Here is a 20208-nt window from a genome sequence, read left to right as displayed (position 1 = left end):
AATGTTTTACCAACTCTGTTGTATTATATCCTCCCAAGTGCATAAGTACAACGCTCTGCACACAGTAAGCGCTCAGTAAATACCAGGGATTAAACAAATTGTAGTGTCCGGTGATGATTGTGAGGTGCATTTGAGAGGGCTTGGAAGTTGCTTTTTGGATGCTTCTTTTTAGATGTAGTCAGTCAGTCATATTTACTGAGCGCTTAGTGGGTGCAGAGCACTGGACTAAGCGGTTGGGAGAGTTACGGTATGTAACAGACACGTTCCCTTTGGGTTCTTCTCTCAAAAATTATTTTGGTTTAGTTCATTAAGGGAATGCAGCCAAGAAGAATTACTCTTTACATCATTATGAATGATTCCATTTTGATTAAATTGGAACCCTAGGGACTGACTGAACACACCAAAGATAATAGATCCATCATAGGTATTTACTGAGCATTTACTGTGTGCAGAGAATTTTGCTAAGTGCTAGGGAGAATACAGTTCCACAGAGTAGATAGACACGTTCCCTGACCACAAGCTTACAGTCTAGAGGTAATAATCGTACATTCCTAATAGGCTCATTTAGAGTCAGTTGAGTGTTAAAATGTTTGCACTGCTCCACCTTAAAAATCTAGTTTGAGTGCTAGAAACCAAATTTGTAGGTTTCTGTGTCATTTTGCCTTTGTTGTGCCACTTGTCTTGGAGTATAAGGTTTCTAAATGTAATGGGCATGGACGGTAGAAGTATAAGATTTCTAGATGCAATGGGCGTGAAGTATAGGATTGACTAGATGTGTAAAAATAAAGGAAGTACTTGTCAAGGTCTGAGGCAGGGTACTGGGCTAAATGGACCTTTAGTCTAAACCAGTCTTGCCATCTTTTTTGTTCTTATGTTCGTCTGTTGTGTTATTTCAATTGGCAATAATTATAATATGGGCTGTGGTGGGTTTTTTGTTTTTTTTTAGAACGATGCCCTTCAGCTATGCAATAAAATCAATGATGCCATTGACAGAGTAGATCACATGTTCACCCCTGAATTTGATGCTGAAGTAGATGAATCCGAATCTGTCACTTTGCAGCAGTACGTAAGAGAGGCCATGATTCAGGGATACAATTTTGGATTTGAGGTAAGTGCATGGAAATAAGGGATTGTGCCATTGACCAAAGGAAGCAGCATGGCTTCATGGAAAGAACGCGGACTTGGGAGTCAGACGATGAAGTTCTAATCCCGGCTCCGCCGCTTGTCTGCTGTATGACTTTGAGCAAGTCACTTAACTTCTCTGTGCTTGAGTTACCTCATGTGTAAAATGGGTATTAAGACTGTGAGCCCCACATGGAACAACCTGATTAAATTGTACCTACTTCAGAGCTTAGAACAGTGCTTGGCACACAGTAAGCGCTTAACAAATACTATCGTTATTGTTATTATTTTTATTATTACCTCTGTCCTTGCTTCCTTAGACCTGTAGGAGAAAACCTAAGAATAATTTGGGCCAGGAGCTCCATAAGAGTAATTGTAAATTCTAATTTGGATTGTTTAATTACTTAGCTCTGAAACTGTCATTTTATGCAAAAGAACTTCCAGGCAAGCTGCATTACTTACTAACTGAATTCATAGTTTACAGATTCTCTAGTCCGTAAGCCGGTTAAAGGCAGGGAACGTATCTACTAATTCTGCCGTATTGTACTCTCCCAGGCTCTTAGTCCAGTGCTCTGCACAGAGTAAGCGCTCAGTAAATACCACTGATGGATTGCTATGTGGTATTTTTCTGATTGTTACCTTTGTTTTTTGTGAGAATAGCCCTACATTGACATTTCACAGAACCAAATGTCTACTTTACTATTTATAAAGCTTCCCACCAGGAAATCTCAGCCTAGTTGGATTTCTCTAACATTGCCCTATGTCAGTCACTCAATAAAAAGTATTTATTGAGCTCTTATTCTGTGCAGAGCACTGTACTAAGGGTATGGGAGTGTACAATAATTTATGAAACACGATCCCTGCCCTCCAGAAGCTAAAAGTCTAGTAGGGGAGACAAGCACTAAAATGAATTACAAGTAGGGAAAAGCAACAGAGTGTAAATATATATATGTAGGTGCTATTGAGAGGATAGGTGTGAATAGGGAGTGATATTATACCTCTTCACCCTATTTTGCATACCCATTCAAGAATATACACCTTTTTAACTGAATTATATACTGTATTAGTACAAGAAACATGTAGTATGACTAGCACATCTTTCTCCAGATTTCTCAGCATCATATCCATGGGGAAAATAATTTTGCTTGTGAACTAGAGAAAAATCAATCAATTTAGTATAGAGAATTGGCCTAGTGGATAGAGCCTGGGCTTGGGAGTCAGAAGGACCTGGGTTCTAATTCTGGCTCCGCCACTTGTTTGCTGTGTGACTTATGTCACTTTACTTCTCTGTGCCTCAGTTACCTCATCTTTCAAATGGGGGTTACGAGTGTGGGCCCCATGTGGGACATGAGCTGTGTCCAACTTGATTCCCATGTACGACACCCTGGAACATAGTAAGCGCTTAAGAAATACCAATTTAAAAAAAAGAGAATTGTGACCTTTGATAATCTCTAGCAGGTTCCCTCCTTGGCATGAATTGACTAATCAATGACAGATTTGAGATTATTATAAAGGGATAAGACCCATGATCCTTCTGTGTGTACTTTTCTGTTGCTTCCTAGTAGATCCATTCTGGGAGCTTGAACAACAACAACAGTAATAATAATTGTGGTATTTGTTAAGTGCTTTCTATGAGCCAGACACCGTTTTAAGCACTGGGGTAGATACAAGATAATTGGGTTGGACACAGTCCCTGCCCCACATAGGGCTCACATTCTTAATCCCCATTTTACAGATGAGGAAACTGAGGCCCAGAGAAATGAAGTGATTTGCCCAAGGTCACACAGCAGGCAAGTGGCAGAGCTGGGATTAGAATCGAGGTCCGTGCTCTGTCCACTAGGCCACCCTGCTTCTCGGGAACTACCTAGGGAAAGCCGTTCGAAAGCCCTTAGGTAGTGAACTGCTTGAGGGCAGGATTTGTGTCTTTACTAAACTCCCCCAAGTGTTTACTACATTGCCCTGGACCCAGCTGTTCATTGAATACCAGTCGCTGATTAATTGAGAAGTGAAAGAAAAGCCCAGCCTCCTCGGTCTTCTCAGAAGAGGGGCTGGTGGGAAGTGGGGGTCTGAAATCCATCGTTGGTGTGTGTCCTGGAACGCACGCAAGGTGGAATTCTTAGACAGGACTTGAAAACACAATCCAGGTCTGCATGGGACAGTCCCTCCTATCATTAGCTTTGCAGGTAATGCATATTTGGGTCAGAAACCAAATTTGCCACTGAAGTTCGTTTCCAGAAATAAGGGTGTCCTTGCACACTCGACCAAGTTGATATTTTTGCAGTTATATTTAACATCACATAAATGGCATCAGATATATTTTAAATTGTGTTAATGAACGCTTAATATTTATGTCTGTAACCCCATCTGTCTCTTACTGGTCACATTTCATCTTTAAACTTAGTTCTGTACTTCACTATTATAACACTTCTTTCATAAGGATAAAAAGTGTTTCAGATTTTTAGTAAGCTTTAAGCTACATGGTCAGGAGAGGCTTTTGAAGTGGATTTTAATGGATTCAGGTTAAAAGGGCTATGAAAGTCTGAAACTATTATTTTATTTTTCTGCAGTATCATAAAGAAGTTGTTCGCATTATGTCTGGAGAAGTTAGATTGAAGATAGGAGATAAGTATATCAACTTTGCCCGAAAGTGGATGAATTATGTGCTAACTAAATGCGAGAGTGGTAGAGGTACCAGACCCAGGTAATTGACCAAACTCATTATCTTTTGTCCATAAAAGCATAATACATGAATTACTCAGTTTCTGTGGATTATACAGCTATTTATATAAACATATTGGTAATTTCTGCATTCTGTTCTTTATGATGGATTCTGCTTAATTGGAAATTTCTAAATGGAAAACACTGTAATCATTTTTTAAAGTAATACTTTTTAGCAGTTTCATATTCAGTTTGGGGCATTTGATGGCTTGATTCCATTTTGGTCACTAGACTTAAAAAAAAACTAACAGAGCGCTTTCATTAAGAGGTCACATAATAAATCTTACCTATCTTCACGTGCATACCCAACAAAAATTATTAAACACTTGCCACAGAAGGTTCTTAATACTAATCACTGATTGGTAAATCTTCTAGGATCTTAAAGTCGATCTGTGATAATACCTTGTGGAAGTAGCAAGCTGTGCTCAGCTCAGTAAGATATGACAGTACCCAAAAAACGCAAAGCAGCGAGGCCTAGTGAAAAGAGCTTGAGTCTGTGAGTCAGAGGACCTGGGTTCTAACTCCAGATCTGTCACTTGCCTGCTTTATGGCCTCGGGCAAGTCACATAACTTTTCTGTGCCAGTTTCCCCAACTGTAAAATGGGAAGTCAGTGCCTGCCTCCTACTTAGACTGTGAGTCCCATTTGGGACAGGACATTGTATCCAAACTGATTAACTTTATCTACCGCAGCACTGAGTACAGGGCATGACACCCGGTAAATGCTTGACCAATACTGTTTAAAAAAAATACAGAAGCCAAAAGACTGCGGTTCAGGGAGCTGAAATTGGGAAACCGAAAGAAGAGAGGACAGAAGAAATGTTTTAGGGCACAGTAAGTGGGGACTCTGTGCTGCATCTCAGCTGAAAACAAGAAGTCAGTAGCACATTGCCATTAAGAAAAGTGTGGCTTTTCTTGCGCAGAAGATCAGAAAAACAACAGCACCAGGTATTTCAGACATCAGATATCAAACTCAATAAGGGATAACCTTTTTGTGCATACAGTATGTCGTGAACTGTGGTGTCACCACACTGGCCTCTTCAGCTACAAACACTCATAAGTGAATTTCATTCCCTGTGGCAACTTCAAATATGTGTGTGTGTTTGTGTGTGTGTGTGTGTGTGTGTGTGTGTAAAAAGTAGTCCATATATATCGAGATGCTATAAAGATCAATTTTTATATATCCTCAAGCAGCAGTTTGTAGTTTAAAAACAGATCCAGAAATGAAGGAAACTTTGAGAGATTTATAGTTAGCATCCTGTTGCTTCTAGTTCTCTGGACTGTAAGCTCGCTGTGGGCGGGGATTGTGTCTGTTTATTGTTATATTACACTCTGTCAAGCCCTTAATACAGTGCTGTGCATACAGTAAGGGCTCAATAAATGCAGTTGAATGAATGGAAGGTTATCCCAGTGCCTCCTATCTCCGGAGAAGCAGATTTCACACCTCCGTCAGCAAAATGTGATACTTGCTCTTCCAGCTATCAAATTTTTCTGACTCTTCCATTCAGATCTCTTCTGCTGTAGCTCCCTTATGTCTCAGAACACCGAAGTACTTTTGTATGTGTGATATCATTTTTTTTCTCCATAGACTCTTAGGGTGGGAAGGGAGAGGGCATGTGGAGTTATCCCTAATTTACAGGTGGGGAAATCCAGTTCAAAGAGGTCATGTGAGCTGTCCAAGTATCTTAAAAATTGGCACTTCCTTACCTCATCCTCAGGACTGAAGAGAATGGTTAATTAAATAATTATCTCTCATGTAGTTAATTAGCCATTCTCCTTTATCACTTAGAGTAATAATGCTAAGTAAGTTTTGAGATCCTATGAGTAGGTGACATTTGTTCAGTTGTGCCATGCTTCCAATATTGTACCTAGTTTGGTATTCCCAAGAAATTCTATTGTGGTTTATCTGTGATTCTCCTCATTTGACAGATGGGCAATTCAAGGTTTTGATTTCCTTCAAGCAATTGAACCAGCTTTTATTTCAGCTCTGCCAGAAGATGACTTCTTGGTATGAAATTTACCTTTATGAACAAATTTCAAGAGGCAGTGGGGGCAATATTTAACCCGTGCCCCATGCTATCTGAGTATTTTCTCTTTTAATCCAACTCTTAACATCTGCTCTTGTGCTTTTAACAGAATTAAGCTAACTCTAAATGGCTGTTAAAATAGGGCCACAGTAAAGTAGAATTTCGCTGTTAGTATTGCCAGTATGGTACTTGGATAACTCGTGGAATTAGAGATAAAATGTCTCCCGCTTCCGAGACTGCCATCTAAAACCTAATCCTGATAGATAGGTACTCAAGTCTTGCCGAGGCGAAATTGCGGCCCCGTTGTGTTGACCGGATTTTGAAGAGACCAAGGACTAACCTAGACCCAGTTGAACTTAGAGTAAATTTCTAAGTGTGAAGATATTCTTCTGCCCACAAAGCCACACAATTAAAATTTGACACATCGGGTCCAGCAAACACCAGACTGTGACTAGGTGGGCTCGGTATGAACAGGCCGCCCATGATGCTGGGGTGGAAATAAATAATGAATAAACTTTTTTTTATGTTCAGGAAAATTAAAATGAATAAAATGTAACAGTGGTGGGGGTGCCTGCTTAAGGTGCAGACAAATGGATCGTTGTGTTTGCAATTACTTCAGTTTTTAAAAGAGGATTTCTGTAGGCATATTTATTTTCCCCAAAGAACATATCCATTTCTCGGCCTGTAAGCTCGTTATGGGCAGGGAATGTATCTGCTACTTCTATTGTATTGTACTCTCCCAAGTGCTTAGTACAGTGCTCTGCACAGTGCTCCATAAATGCCATTAATTAATTGATTGATAAGACAGAGCGTACTCCCAAGTGAAATACAACTCAAAAATAGTCTCTACTTGGGGATTGCATGCTCCCTTGAAATTGATTTCAAATGTAGTTCTAAAAATTTTATCAAAAATATTTCCTATTTCAGCATACATCGCATTCTTAAAAGTTTTCACTTCCCCTAGTGTGATCTGAAATTGAATAGTAAAAGGATATTTAAAGGTTAGTAAATTAACTTTTGCCTGGTACCTTGCCAGCAGTTGTACATTTATCTGAGGGCTTTGGAGCTATTTGAAGCATTAGAGGGATTTTTGTAAACCAGCTAAGACATCTTAAGGACCAATTTAGTTGGGAAGATTTTTTTTTCTTTTTAACTCAGTGTCATTTGACTTGTTAAAAAACAAAATGTTTTCTGTCTTCTTTGCCCCCTTTATTCTTTAATCCCTAGAGTTTACAAGCTTTGATGAATGAATGTATCGGGCATGTAATAGGAAAGCCTCACAGTCCTGTTACAGGTTTGTACTTTGGTAAGACAGCAGTTTCTAGCATTTCTTCTGGAACGCTTGGTTTAAACTGAATAAATCTGCAAAATCGCCCCGTCACCATTTGCTTTCAAACACCCATGTGAGCCAGAGTTAGTGGCATGCATTCAGAATTCCCAGGAAAAGACAGTAATCACTGGCAAACCTGTCAGTGATTATGTGTTTTAGGGTGGTAATCTAAACATATTCCCTAATGCAGACGCCCAAACTCATCAGCACAAGTTACTAAGGACATATTAACCTTTAATTGTATCTGGACTTCTTTAAAGTCATGTGGAATTGAAAACCTGTCTATCAGAAAGTTAAATACATGCAGTGGGGTGTTGTATGATTAGTAAGCTCTGTTTTCATTAGTGTGTTTTTATGTTGTATTTTAATTTATTATATTTATATTTTGTACCCTTGTAGGAAACTTCTCTGGTGATGTCTGGTGCAGTATTTTCTAGCATGTTTGTTGAGCCCCAGATAACCAAGCTTCTCCATTTTCTCCAGATCTGTTTTTCTGTGCCCTTTCTCTCACCCCTACCCCATCCACTACTCTTGTCTTTTTTTTTTTTCACTTAGCATTTATCTCATGGGAATGTTGGCAATCCAGAGACAGTACAGCCGTGCTTTTTCCCTCTAACCCGACTGCATGGGCTGTTTGACATCAGGAGTCTATCCCCATCTCATATGGTTCCGAACACTTCTGAGTTGTCCATTTTGCTCTTCTCTGTGATAAAAGCAGGGCAGTGTCCAGGTTTGGAGTGGGAGTTGGACAAATACAAGAGTGCTGTGGGGGAGAGAATAGGAAAAGAAATAAAGAGCCAAGGAAGGGGCGTAAATCGTAATGATGGAAACCTGTGGAAAAAGCAGCTGGAAAAATTATGATTCTGGGTTCTTCGGGGGAATAATGAACTGCTGGAGAAACTGCCGTTATTCATTACATTTCACTGATACGTTTGCTCCTCACCTGTAATTGAAATGGACGAGGACAGAGCAGAAAGCAGCACGGAGTCTAGTTCTAACCGGAGGTGGTGGTGCCTTTCCTGCCCCTGTGCCCTCTACTCACCTTCTGTCTGGGATCAGAATAATATTAGTAAAAATAATTCGATTTGTTAAACGCTTACTATGTGCCACTCTCTATACTAAGCGCTAGAGTAAATGGGGTTGGACACAGTCTCTGTCCCACGTGGGGCTCACAGTCTCCATCCCCATTTTACAGATGGGTAACCGTGGCACGGTGAAGTGACTTGCCCAAGGTCACGCAGCAGACAAGTGGCGAAGCTGGGCTTAGAACCCCTGACCTTTTGACTCCCTGGCCTGTGCTCCATCCACCAAGCCATGCCACTTCTCTAAATCGGGGGAACTGGAGGACTTCATGTTAAGACCATGGCAGAGCTAAGCTTCAAATTAGACCAGAAACCCGAGTGGATCCTTAGAAGAGCTTTTAGGTTAGCATATCCTATTGCACATTCCAGCACTGACATTTCAACCCCCATTCCAGGAGACATCTGGCTTCCGTCCTTGTACCTGGTGCGCCACCTCCCCCTCCCCGAGCGCGGTGGGAGGCAAGCTGTAGTTTCTGCTACACAATTTATAAAATCTCACCCCTCTTAGGTGCTCATTGAATACAGCTATGTCATTTATCACTCACTTCATAATCGTTAAGCACTTAGTATGTGTCCAGCACTGTTCTGAGCCCTGGGGCAGATAAAAGCTAATCAATCAGTCACAATTTCCAGTCATTGTTTAAATAATTGGTTCATAAATTCATTGGTCACCTCTTTAGTTTCTAACAGTGACGATCTCCGGGATCTGACAGAGCAAGTGCTTCAGGGCCATGACGCTGAATGTTTTAATTGAATGATGCATTTAGGTTACTATCTTAAAAATAGCGCATGGTATTTCTCTCAGCATGGTTTGTTTTTTGCAGTTGTTGGTGATTTTTCTTTGATATTTACCCGTTAAAATGTCAGCATTAATCAGTTTTTCACATTCATTTAATATTTGTGAATGTTGAAGACTACCTGTAAATGAATTATTGGCCATTAGAGAACTAATAAGCTATAACTATTTTATAATCATCACCAAAACGTATGTGACTCTAGAGAAATGATAGTCTAGTCAGCAGTGGTCTAATCACATATGCTATAATCCACTATTTTAAAAAGACATTTTGGATTACAGTAATTCATTTATATGGAAAACTTTGTGGGCTCAGTGGAATTTCATTAGGTCTCCAAAAAGACATCCTCTCTAAGGTTTGAATTTGCCTGATTCCTTTCTGCTAGAAGCTTAGCTGTATCTCCCTATCTTAGTAGGCTTATAGTAATTTTGGGACCTGAGCGGAAGAAATACCGATCGGATAATTCTCCCCCTGACCATCTGAACCAATTTCCATTTGTTGCCTTTTCACCCCGCCAGCTCTTCATCGGAACAGCCCCCGACCTATGAAGGTTCCCCGATGCCACAGCGACCCTCCAAACCCCAACCTGATCATCCCAAACCCTGAAGGTTTCAGGTATTCAGTGCCCATCCGATGTTTGCCATCCGTGAATTTCAAACGCATGTAGGGTGAAGCTTCTGGTTGTTGTTGGCTGCTCTTCTCTGAGAAAGAACCGTTTTCCTAATGTTCTCGATTTTGCTTTTTATCTCTGAAAAGGCATCGTTGCTGTTATTATCCTAGAGTCTTACATTAATTTGAGAGTGAGAGAATTGGCCTATTTTTTTATTTTAGATGCATAGCAACTGGCGTCTTAAGATGATGGCCTCAGTTTTTTTTAGCACACAACTTTTGGCTGCTACAAGCTTTCTACCTCTAAAGTGATTCTTTCTTTTTCCTCCTTTGAAAAATCACCTCGGGAAAGCAAACCTATGGGAGAGACTGTATTTATCGACACAGGAAAAGCTTTGTTCTCTGGCTCGCTAGGCGGTTGACAGAGTCTGGGGAGGCTCAAATTCCAGTTAAATAAGAGTCAAAACTAAAGTAAGGAGACTTAACGTGGTGGCCCCAACGGTTGGGTGAGTCCCAGGCTCAGATTTAGTAAGAAATTCCTTAGTAGAAACCAATAACCAAATCTTGTCTGGGCTCAATCAGGTACTCGAGGGGCTAGAGTCCCTAGAAATCTCACGGCGTAGAATCTTTTAGAGAAAGAGCTGTGCTAGCTCTCAGCGGGTGAGTTTATGCTAAAGCCTCCCTTTTCTCCTTGCCACTTGGGTGGGGTTGAAAATATTCCAGTCATACCTCCTGCGTGCAAGGAATCAGTTGATCCGGTTGGGTCTAGTAGTAAATCTTGCATTTTATGCCACTGAGGTTGATGTAAGATGATTATCTCAGGCACAGTCCCTGTCCCACCTGAGGATCACGGTCTAATAGAGAATATCAGAAATGCTGGTTACTAGTCTGTCCTTTTGGTTAAATGGCCAGAAAACTCAGCTTTTCCTGTTGCTAAAAATTCTTTTGAACATCCTGGCTGTTCAGTTCAAGTCAGAAATGGTCAGCTGGATTGATCATTGTTCCTTTGTACGTTTTTCACATGGTTTCGTATCGTAAAGATCCTTCTCTTGAGTGAGTTCAGGAAAGACGGCAGACAGCGCACGGCAATTTGATGTACTTGAATGTGGTGGCATTTCTGCAGCTTTAGAAATGAGATTCTTTTTGACAATGTCTGTTACTTTTTTAAATAGTTGAGATCTGGTTTCACACAACCTTCAGCAGGGAAATTGTTTTACCAGAGCTTTTGACAAGCTTCTGGGTGAATTTCCAATTTTGGGCATTTTGTCTTGCCACCTCTTTGTAAAAGAGTCATAGGGAGCCCAGACCAAAACACTGTCTTGTTGAAAAGGACAATGAGAGCTTTTTGGGTTTTCTTCTAATGGTATTTGTTAAGCGCTCACTATGCCTAAAGCCCTGCTTTAACCGCTGGAGTAGATATAAGTTAATGGGGTCAGTCACAGTCCCTGCCCCACACGGAGCTCGTGGACTAAGTGAGGGCCATTTTACAGTTGAGGAATTTGTAGCACAGAGAAGTTAAATGACCTGCCCAAGATCACACAGCAGGCAGGTGGCAAGAACCGGGAGTAGAAGCCAGGTCCTCTTGGCATTAGTCCAAGCTGCTTCCCTAATAGGAGTTTGCTTGTTTGCTTGTTTTTTAAAAGAAAAAAAAGATACACCCTCCCTTTGAAATTAAAAGCTGAACAGAAGTCCCGGGCGAGAACCCGTCCCTTCTGTCCCAGTGTGTCTCCTAAAGTTTTTCTTCTCATCGCAGCACTCGGAGTGTCCCTTGTGACCTGCGGAACCCTTACAACGCTGCCACCAGTCGCCCCGTCCTCACTAGTTGCGACTCTCCTCAGCCCAAACCCGTCAGCGGTGCAAATGATACCAGGTAGTTCCACTCCGTCGTGCGGCAGTGTCGAGGAGGCTGCTCGCAGTCACCTCCGATCGCTCCTTGAAGGCTGTTGAAACAAACGGGGTTCTGCCCGTCTATCACCCGACCAACCCGGGGCCGACCCCATGCAGAGCACTGGACGGAATTGCTCAGAGAGTCCCTGGGAGAGTGGAAGCTTCCTGAGAGCAGGGAAAGGGTCACTTGTTTCCTCTCTGCTGCCCAACTGCCTCGTCCGGTTTTAGTGTTATTACCACACTAAAAGCGAAAGACATAGTAATGATAAGAATGATGGTATGAGTTCAGCGCTTACTATGTCCCAGACACTGGACTGAGCCCTGGGGGAGGATACAAGCAATTGGGGTTGGACACAGTCCCTGTCCCACGTGGGGCTCACGGTCTCAATCCCCATTTTACAGATGAGGTAACTGAGGCCCAGAGAAGTGAAGTGACTTGGCCGAGGTCACGCAACAGACACGTGGCGGAGCCGGGATTAGAACCCAGGACCTTCTGACTCCCAGGCCCGTGCTCTATCCACTACGCCACGCTACTTCTCGTCTTCCTTGCCCTCAAGCAGCTTCCAGTCTGATGGAGGAGCCAGCACCTGGGCTTTGTTGTCCAGTCACAAATGAAGGGTCACCAATGCCAGGTGCTGGATTGCGGCATTCATCGTCATCAGCGGCATTTATCAAGTGATTTTTGTAAGCAGAACACTGGACTGGATTCCTTCGGGGTTCAGAACATGCAAAAGAAGTTGCTCTAGTAGCCCCCCTATCCCTAATGTATTTTAATGTCTGTCTCTCTCTGTAGCTCCTCACGGTCAGGGTTTTTGTCTACCAATTCTGTTCTATTAATCAGTGGTACTTATTAAGTGCTTATTATATGCAGAGCACTGTACAAGGCGCTTGGGAGAGTACAGCGCGAATCCTGGCCTCCCCCTGACTGTCCCATCACTGTAGACGGCAACACCATCCTTCCTGTCTCAAGAGCCCCTAACCTTAGCATCGTCCTCTACTCCGCTCTCTCGTTCGACCGGCTCATTCAATCCATCGCTAAATCCCACTGGTCCCACCTTCACGACGGTGCTGAAATCCACCCTTTCTTCTCCTTTCAAAACCGCTCTCGTGTAAATATAATCGCTCATCCTATCCCACCTGGATTACCTCATCGTCCTCCCAGCCTCCTGCTTTTCTCCACTCCAGTCCATACTTGACTCTGCTGCCCCGATCATTTTTCTACAGAAATGTTCGGGACATGTCACCCCACTCCTCAAAAAACTCCAGTGGTTGTCCATCCACCTTTGCGAGAAACAAAAGCGCCTCACCATTTGCTTTTAAAGCACTCCATCACCTTGCCCCCTCCTACCTCACCTCACTACACTCCTACTACAAACCAGCCTGCACACTTTGCACCTCGAGTGCTAACTTTCTCACTTTTCCTCAAGATCTTACCTATCTCACCCCTGACCTCTTGCCTTCTTCCTGCCTCTGGCCTGGAACGCCCTCAAATCCGACAGACAATTACTCTCCTCCCCTTCAAAGCCTTATTGAAGGCACATCTCCTCTAGGAGGCCGTCCTTGAGTAAGCACCCCCTTTCCTCTTCTCCCACTACCTTCCGCATCACCCTGACTTGCTCCCTTTATTCTTTCCCCCTCCCAACCTCACAGCACTTATGTCCATATCTGCAATTTTTACATTTATATCAGTGTCTGACTCCCCTCCCCAGACTGTAAACTCTTTGTAGGCAAGGAGTGTGTCTGTTGTACTGTCCTCTCCCAAATGCTTAGAACAGAGCTCTGCTCACGGTAAGCGCTCAATAAATACAGTTAAATGAATGAATGTAGCAGAGTTGGCAGATAGGTTCTCTGCACACAGTGAGCGGTATGCCGGAGTTGATAGACACGATGCCTCCCTTCAATGGGCTTATAATCTCCCGCTTCCTCAGCGCCTCCCCAAGCACTTAATACAATCCTCTCCACCCAGTAAGTGCTCAAAAAATATCATCGATGTACCAATAAAAGCTAGTGGCACAGTGTTTGCCAAGCCAACACAGATCACAAACCCATGTTAGGACCAAAATAGTAATTGTGGTATTTGTTAAGCGCTTATTGTATGCCAGGCACTGAATTAAGTGCAGGGGTAGATAGAAGTGTAACAGGTTGGACACAGCCCCTGTCCACATGGGGCTGCAGTCTCAATCCCAATTTTACAGATAGGATAACTGAGCCACAGAGAAGTGAAGTGACTTGCCCAGGGTCACAGAGCAGACAGGTGGCAGAGCCAGGATTAGAACCTGTGACCTTCTGACTCTCAGGTCTGTGCTCTAGCATTACACCCTGCCGCTTCCAAAAGGGTTAGAAGCGTCTGCTCCGAGTCCCAGGTGTTGAGGCTTGGGATGGGTCCCCTGGCAGCTGGACTCAGAAGTTATTTGTGAGCAGTTGACAGGGAGAGCAGAGCGCAGGTGGATCTTGACCAAAGCTCTCGCAGGACACCGTGAAACCACTGGCGAGTGTTTGAGGCTACGGTTTCTTTTGCAGCAGCTCAGTTGGGTTTCATTTGCTTTGTTTTGGCTTCTGGTTGGATGGGTGCAACAGTGAGATGTTAGCAAAAGGAGAGAGTGTGCCACAGCAAATAATAATAATGATAATAATAATCGGATTTTTTAATACTATGTGCCTAGCACTGTTCTGAGTGCTGGGGTGGATAGATGGAAGGCAGTCAGGTTGGACACAGTCCCTGTCCCACATGGACGCACCTTCTTAATCCCCATTTTACAGATGAGGTAACTGAGGCACGGAGAAGTTCAGTGACATGCCCGAGGTCCCACAGCTGATATATGGCAGATCTGGGATTCGAACCCAGGTCTTTCTGACTCCTAGGCCCGTGCTCTAGCAAGCAATTTTCTGAGCCAGGAAAAGCTAGGTCATCGGACTCCCAGTCCTGTGCTCTTCCCACTAGGCCACGCTGCTCCTCTAGCCCAGACTCACAACAGATTGAATGTTGGTACCCATGGCTCTGTCTTGACTGAAACACGTGACCTGGGGGAGATTGTTTGTGACTTCTGAACTTTGAGGTCAAAAGGGCTAAGAGACGTGGCTCCTTTTCAGAAGCGAGGCTGAGATCATGAGTAAAAGGCTAAAAAGAGATTGTACCCCAAGTCCTTCAGGCCACGTGTAATGAAACTCTGATCCCTCTCCTCCTGTAAGCATTTCTGGGCTTTATGTAATTTGAAACATTAAAATCCAAGCCATGCAATTAAAGAAACGTGGGCCTACTTAAGACGTAATCAGAAGAGAGGTTCGGTTTTCTGGCCTGTGCTATGTGAAAAAAGCTATATCTCCAAGTGTGGCATAAAAGGTGTACTTTTCATTTTTGTCAAGTTGAAGTTGGACTTACAAAAGCTGTATTTCCCATTAATCGTCACCTATCCTCTGACACTATTTCTTTCATATTTTTTGTTTCATTCTGTTCTTACATCCCTGCAAAGTAGACAGTAACACATTTTGTAATCTCCATTATACAACTGGGAAACTGTGCCCAAATCCCAGTTCTTGATGGAGTCAGGTCTCAACCTTGCACCTGTTGCTTCCACTGAAGCGTCATTTCCTCTGGACTGTGCTGCCCCCGGGAAATTTAGTACGTGAAATCAGAGGTATTAGGGGAATAAACAGTGTCGTGCACAAATGCTACCATAGTTCTTGAAGTTTTCCAAAAAAATATACTTAATTGCTGCCATTCATATGGAAATGTAAGGATGCCTAGAATTTGCTTTGTTCTCTGATGACATGATCTGTGCTTTCTTGAAATAATATTTCCTCAGTGATATATTTAGTTTTTTCTCTTGGACTCTGGGCTTTTACTTCCTCCTAATGAGGGCTTAACTGCTCTGTAAAATGAAGTGAATTGATTTTCCTTGGCTTCTCTTTTGCACTTTTGCTACTCTGCCTCTTTAGTCCTTGCATTGCCTGTGTGAAGAGGAATCGGTTGGCTCATTTAGTGATGCAGATGGTCTTAAATAGACCAGTAGCAACATGTAAGATGGTTATAGTGTAAGTAGTATTTGCAACTAGTGCAGGGGAACTAAAGAGGGGAAATGGACCCAATCAGTTCAGGTGGGGCGGCGGGGAGGGGGCAAAATGTTTTTGTGCTTGTTTAGTTTTGTTTTATTTTTGTTTCTGGCGTTTGTTAAGTGCCCACTATGCACTGGTCACTGTAGTAAGCGCTGGGATCCATTCAAGCTAATCCCTTGGACACCGTCCACGATCCACATGAGACTCTCAGTCTTAATCCCCATATTAGAGATGAGGTAACTGAGTCACAGGGAAATGAAGTGAGTTGCCCAAGGTCACACAGCAGACAAGTGGCGGAGCCAGGATTAGAGCCCAGGTTCTTCTGACTCCCAGACCTGTGCTCTGTCCATTTGGCCACGCTGTTTTTACTCTCAGTTGGTGAGTTTTGATGGACTAAATCTGCTGCACTCCTTCCAAGCGTCAGAGAAAGCATACGTAACTTCACCCCCTGCAGCCGAATAGAGGGTAACTCAATTTTTAAATCTCAAAAACAGGGGTTCCAGTGTACCTGAAAACGATCGCTTGACATCTGTAGCTGCGGAAATGCAGTTTAGGTCTCTGAGTCGACATTCAAGCCCTACTGAGGAGCGAGAAGGTAAGTGTCTTACGCAGGGACCTCAGTCTCTCAGCCCTCGGTGATTCAGAACCATCCAATCTGTGATGTAATCCCCATGTTAACTTCATCCAGAAATAGCTACTTGTTTCACTGTGTGGAACAGAGATCAAGGCCTGGTTTTTCAAAATCGGAATCCACAGTCCTGCACCCCCAAGGACATATATTCTGGCTCAACTTTGTGCTATTCATTGAAAAGTGAAACTTCAAAGTACGGAATTGAAGAATTTTACACCTTGGGGTTACCAAAGGCTTCTGTGTTGTTTTTTTCTATGTGAAGCAGCTCCCGGCTTTTCAGTTCACTTCTCTATCTCCCCCTTGCTGGGCTTATATTTTTTAAATGGTATTCGTTAAGTGCTTACTATGTGTCAGGCGCTGTACTAAGTACTGGGGTAGATGATGATAATAGCGATAATAATAGTAATAAGTAATATTTTTACAGGATAAGTATGTGTCAGGTATTTTTCTAAGCACTGGGGTTGATGTAATAAATATAATCATAATCATAGTGATAATGGCATTTTTAAGTGCTTACTGTGTGCCAAGCACTGGGGTAGATAGATGATATTCATTCATATTGGACACAGTCTCTTTGCCACATAGGGCTCACCTGTTACGTAAAGGGAGTAGGATTTAATCCCCATTTTACAGGTAAGGGAACTGCAACACAGAGAAGTTAGATAGACACAGTCCGTGTCAATCATGGGCCTCCCAGTCTCAATCCCCATTATACAGAAGAGGGAAGCTGAGGCACAGAGACGGTAAGTGACTTTCCCTAGCTCACAAAGCAGCAAGTGGCAGAGCTGGATTTAGAACTCAGCTCATCTGACTCCCAAGCCCATGCCCTTTCCACTGGGCCATGTGGTTTCTGTTTTGCAGAACTTGTTATGTGCTACCAGGAGCAAATAGCCACTCATCATTTTGAATGTTTCTCCTAGATTAATTTCTGCTCTAAGTGATTGCTACTCAGAAGTGTTTCCCTTCATTGTCATTCTTGTAGAACCGTCTTACCCGAAGGGAGATTCAAGCGGGTCGACAAGGAGGAGTTGGGAACTACGGACTCTCATTAGCCAAGCAAAGGGTAAGGATAGAGTCTGGAAACGCACTTGATCCGCGCTACATTATAGAAGGCAGCTATCGCGGCTAAAGCATAACTTGGGCTCTAATTTTATTCCTCAGCTCAGGTTATATTCCGTACTCGGCATTAATGACTCACCTTCTTTTTTCCATCACTACACTGTTGAAGCAAAGACAGTAAAGGCTAAAGCGAGGTGTTTTCAGAAACAGAATCAAGCTTTTAATACATGACTTTGTCCACGGGGGTTAAATGAATGCCACTGACTGGTTGGTGGCAACACTCCTTTTTAAATAGTAGCGAATTAAATATTTGCTCTCTGAAAATAATGTGAATTTCAGAAAGGGTGTGGGGAAAAAAGGAATTTGGGGAGCTCATATTATATACAGTGTAAAGTGTTAAAATTGTCAGGATCAACGGAAGGGATTTTTTTTTTTCTCTGCACTGTAGGCAAAGATTATCCTCAAGTCCCTTACCTAAATGTATCATAATAGTTTTACCGCCCGAGATCTTGGGTTCCTCTCCAATATGTTGTGACCCAAACACCAGTATACTTCTTCCTTGTCAGGATTGATGGGAGAAAGGGGAAAACAGTGATTAAGAGAGTCATTTCTTCCTGTTGGAATTTGCGACCCTTGCCTGGCGTCAGTCTACTTGGCTATCTTTCTTCATTGTACCATACTTGAGTCTGAGCTCCATTTTTCTCCGCCATTGCTCAGAAATTTGCTTGGAACATTATAGAACTCTTCTACTTAGCAGATTTTTGAGATTAATACAATTCACCATTTTCCCCCTCCTCCAGATACTATTTCTAAGCAAGGACCCATAGAAGCTATCCAGAAGTCAGTTCGTTTATTTGAGGAGAAGAGTTATCGAGAAATGAGGAGGAAAAACATTATCGGTCAAGTTTGCGATACTCCCAAATCCTATGATAACGTCATGCATGTCGGGTTAAGAAAAGTGACATTCAAGTGGCAAAGAGGAAACAAGATCGGTAAGAGAATTTTCAATTAAACCCAACATCCCGTACTCTTGGTTTCATATCTTTTCAAGTTGTACCCGTGCTTCCCTAGAAATTAAAAATGGAGTGTTCAGATAACGGTCAGTGCTTGTCTTCAGAAAATAAGCTTTTTACTATCTAAAGCCTCTTCCTTTTTAATGGATCCTTTTTAATGGGTTCTCTCTTTGTTCGACCACGTAACATGGGTTGAAACTTTTCCCAATCAAGGAACCAAGAACGATATTTAATCTATGTAGGCAGGAATCTGCCGAAAATTTTTCCCTCGTTCAGATTTCTCAGAATCCAAATGTAATCACTGAACAATCTGAAAGATGTGACTGTTGTGTTGTTGTGTACAGGTGAAGGCCAATACGGGAAAGTGTATACCTGTATAAGTGTTGACACTGGTGAACTGATGGCAATGAAGGAAGTGAGTAAAACCTAGCTCCTCTGTCAGTAGTTCCTTAAAGGGGCAGGGCTTTGTCTCCTGTTTCTTTGCGTTGCAGATTAGATACAGAACTGCCCGACCTTGTCACTTTATGTGGCCAAACTAGGAATTAAGCAGGAGCAATTGAATTTGATTTTCATAGGAGAGAGATTGAGAGAGCGGGGTCCAAACCAAAAACCTAAAATGGAAGGTTGGATGAGATTAGGGGTCCACATGATGCCTCAGTGGTTCTAACTGGCATGCTAATGAATTTTTTTCAAGCATTTACTTCAAAGCAGAAAAGGCATAAAGTATTAAAGTTACTTTTACTGCACTGTTGCAGAAATTCTTTTTTTTTTTAATGGTATTTGTTAAGTGCGTATTATGTGTCAGGCAGCGTGCTCAGTATTGGAGTAGATACAAGATAAGCAGATTGGACACGGTCCATATTCCTCATGGGGCTCTCAGTCTTAATCGCCAATTAAGAGGGGAGGTGACTAAACCACAGAGAAGTTAAGTGACTCTCCCAAGGTCACACAGCAGACAAGAAGCAGGATTAGAAGATAGGTCCTTCTCCCAGGCCCATGCTCTATCTATTAGGCCAAGCTGCTTCTTATTTGCATCATGTATTACCTTCTGCCTTGGCGTTTTTAATGAAGCATGAGGAAAAGAAAATGCATTCACATGACTGTGCAATCAACACAGTCATCTGAGGATTCTAAATGAATATAGGAAGAATCCATTCAAACTGACGTGATCTACATTCACCCAGCAAAGAAAAGACAAAAATTCTGGATAAACTGTTGTACAGTTTTCACCGTCATTCTTTTTGCTCTGTAGCACTTACAGAGGGCTAGGAACGAAATGTCCGTTTAACCTCCGGAAAAAAAATCCAGTGTACAGCGTGTCATCCTCCAATAAATCAGCTTTAGAGTCCTCCAAGTGGAAAAACAAAGGAGAAAACATTGTTTCAAAGAGGAATTTGTCTTTTAAATACAGCAGATCCAACCCACAGTCACAAAAAAAGAATTGGCAAGCCGGAACAGTGCTGTTTCCCCTAGGGATTTTATTATGGGCACAGTAATGAAGTTATTATAGTAAGCTTGCTACGGACAAGGCACGTGTCTGATAATCCTCTCGTACTCTCCCAACCACTTACTACAGTGCTCTGCACATAGTAGACGCTCAGTGAAAACCATTGTTTGATTCCTTTTGCTGTCGCATTTGAGCCTGTTCCTAATGACTACATTTTCCTTGTCATTAGGAATATGACTCCATTGCTTATTAGGAAAGAAGAGGTGGTTAGCTTCCTAAGAACAGTGTTTTTCTTTGTGATCCATTTTAGCTCCAACAGAAGGCAGAATTTCATTTCCTAAAGGAAATGCCCTATGACTGTAGTCCTGCTGCTCTTTCCGGCGGTACCCGAAACTGCCAATAGATGGTTTTGAATCCCATGGTATTTCATGTTTG

At 42.5% G+C, this 20208-nt stretch overlaps 1 protein-coding gene across 5 annotated transcripts in view; it reads left to right on the top strand.

Annotated features, from left to right (window-relative positions):
* MAP3K4 (mitogen-activated protein kinase kinase kinase 4) overlaps positions 1-20208 on the top strand; it is a 165344-nt gene that overhangs the window by 128179 nt on the left and 16957 nt on the right. Inside the window, exons 12-22 of one of the 5 annotated variants that reach the window (XM_029054497.2) lie at positions 947-1108; positions 3690-3823; positions 5768-5846; positions 7093-7159; positions 7595-7606; positions 9593-9689; positions 11437-11553; positions 16118-16218; positions 17237-17317; positions 18114-18305; positions 18671-18741. In XM_029054497.2, coding sequence (XP_028910330.1) covers positions 947-1108; positions 3690-3823; positions 5768-5846; positions 7093-7159; positions 7595-7606; positions 9593-9689; positions 11437-11553; positions 16118-16218; positions 17237-17317; positions 18114-18305; positions 18671-18741 — 1113 coding nt within the window. Of the gene's footprint in view, positions 1-946; positions 1109-3689; positions 3824-5767; positions 5847-7092; positions 7172-7594; positions 7607-9592; positions 9690-11436; positions 11554-16117; positions 16219-17236; positions 17318-18113; positions 18306-18670; positions 18742-20208 lie in introns of all 5 variants that reach the window. The other 4 variants (XM_029054505.2, XM_029054488.2, XM_029054517.2 and 1 more) reach the window with 4 other exon arrangements.

The sequence above is a fragment of the Ornithorhynchus anatinus genome, chromosome 2, assembly GCF_004115215.2.
Source record: "Ornithorhynchus anatinus isolate Pmale09 chromosome 2, mOrnAna1.pri.v4, whole genome shotgun sequence".
Classification (NCBI taxonomy): Eukaryota; Metazoa; Chordata; class Mammalia; order Monotremata; family Ornithorhynchidae; genus Ornithorhynchus; species Ornithorhynchus anatinus.
Note: the sequence above shows the minus strand (reverse complement) of the source record. Positions and strands in the feature narration are given on the sequence as shown.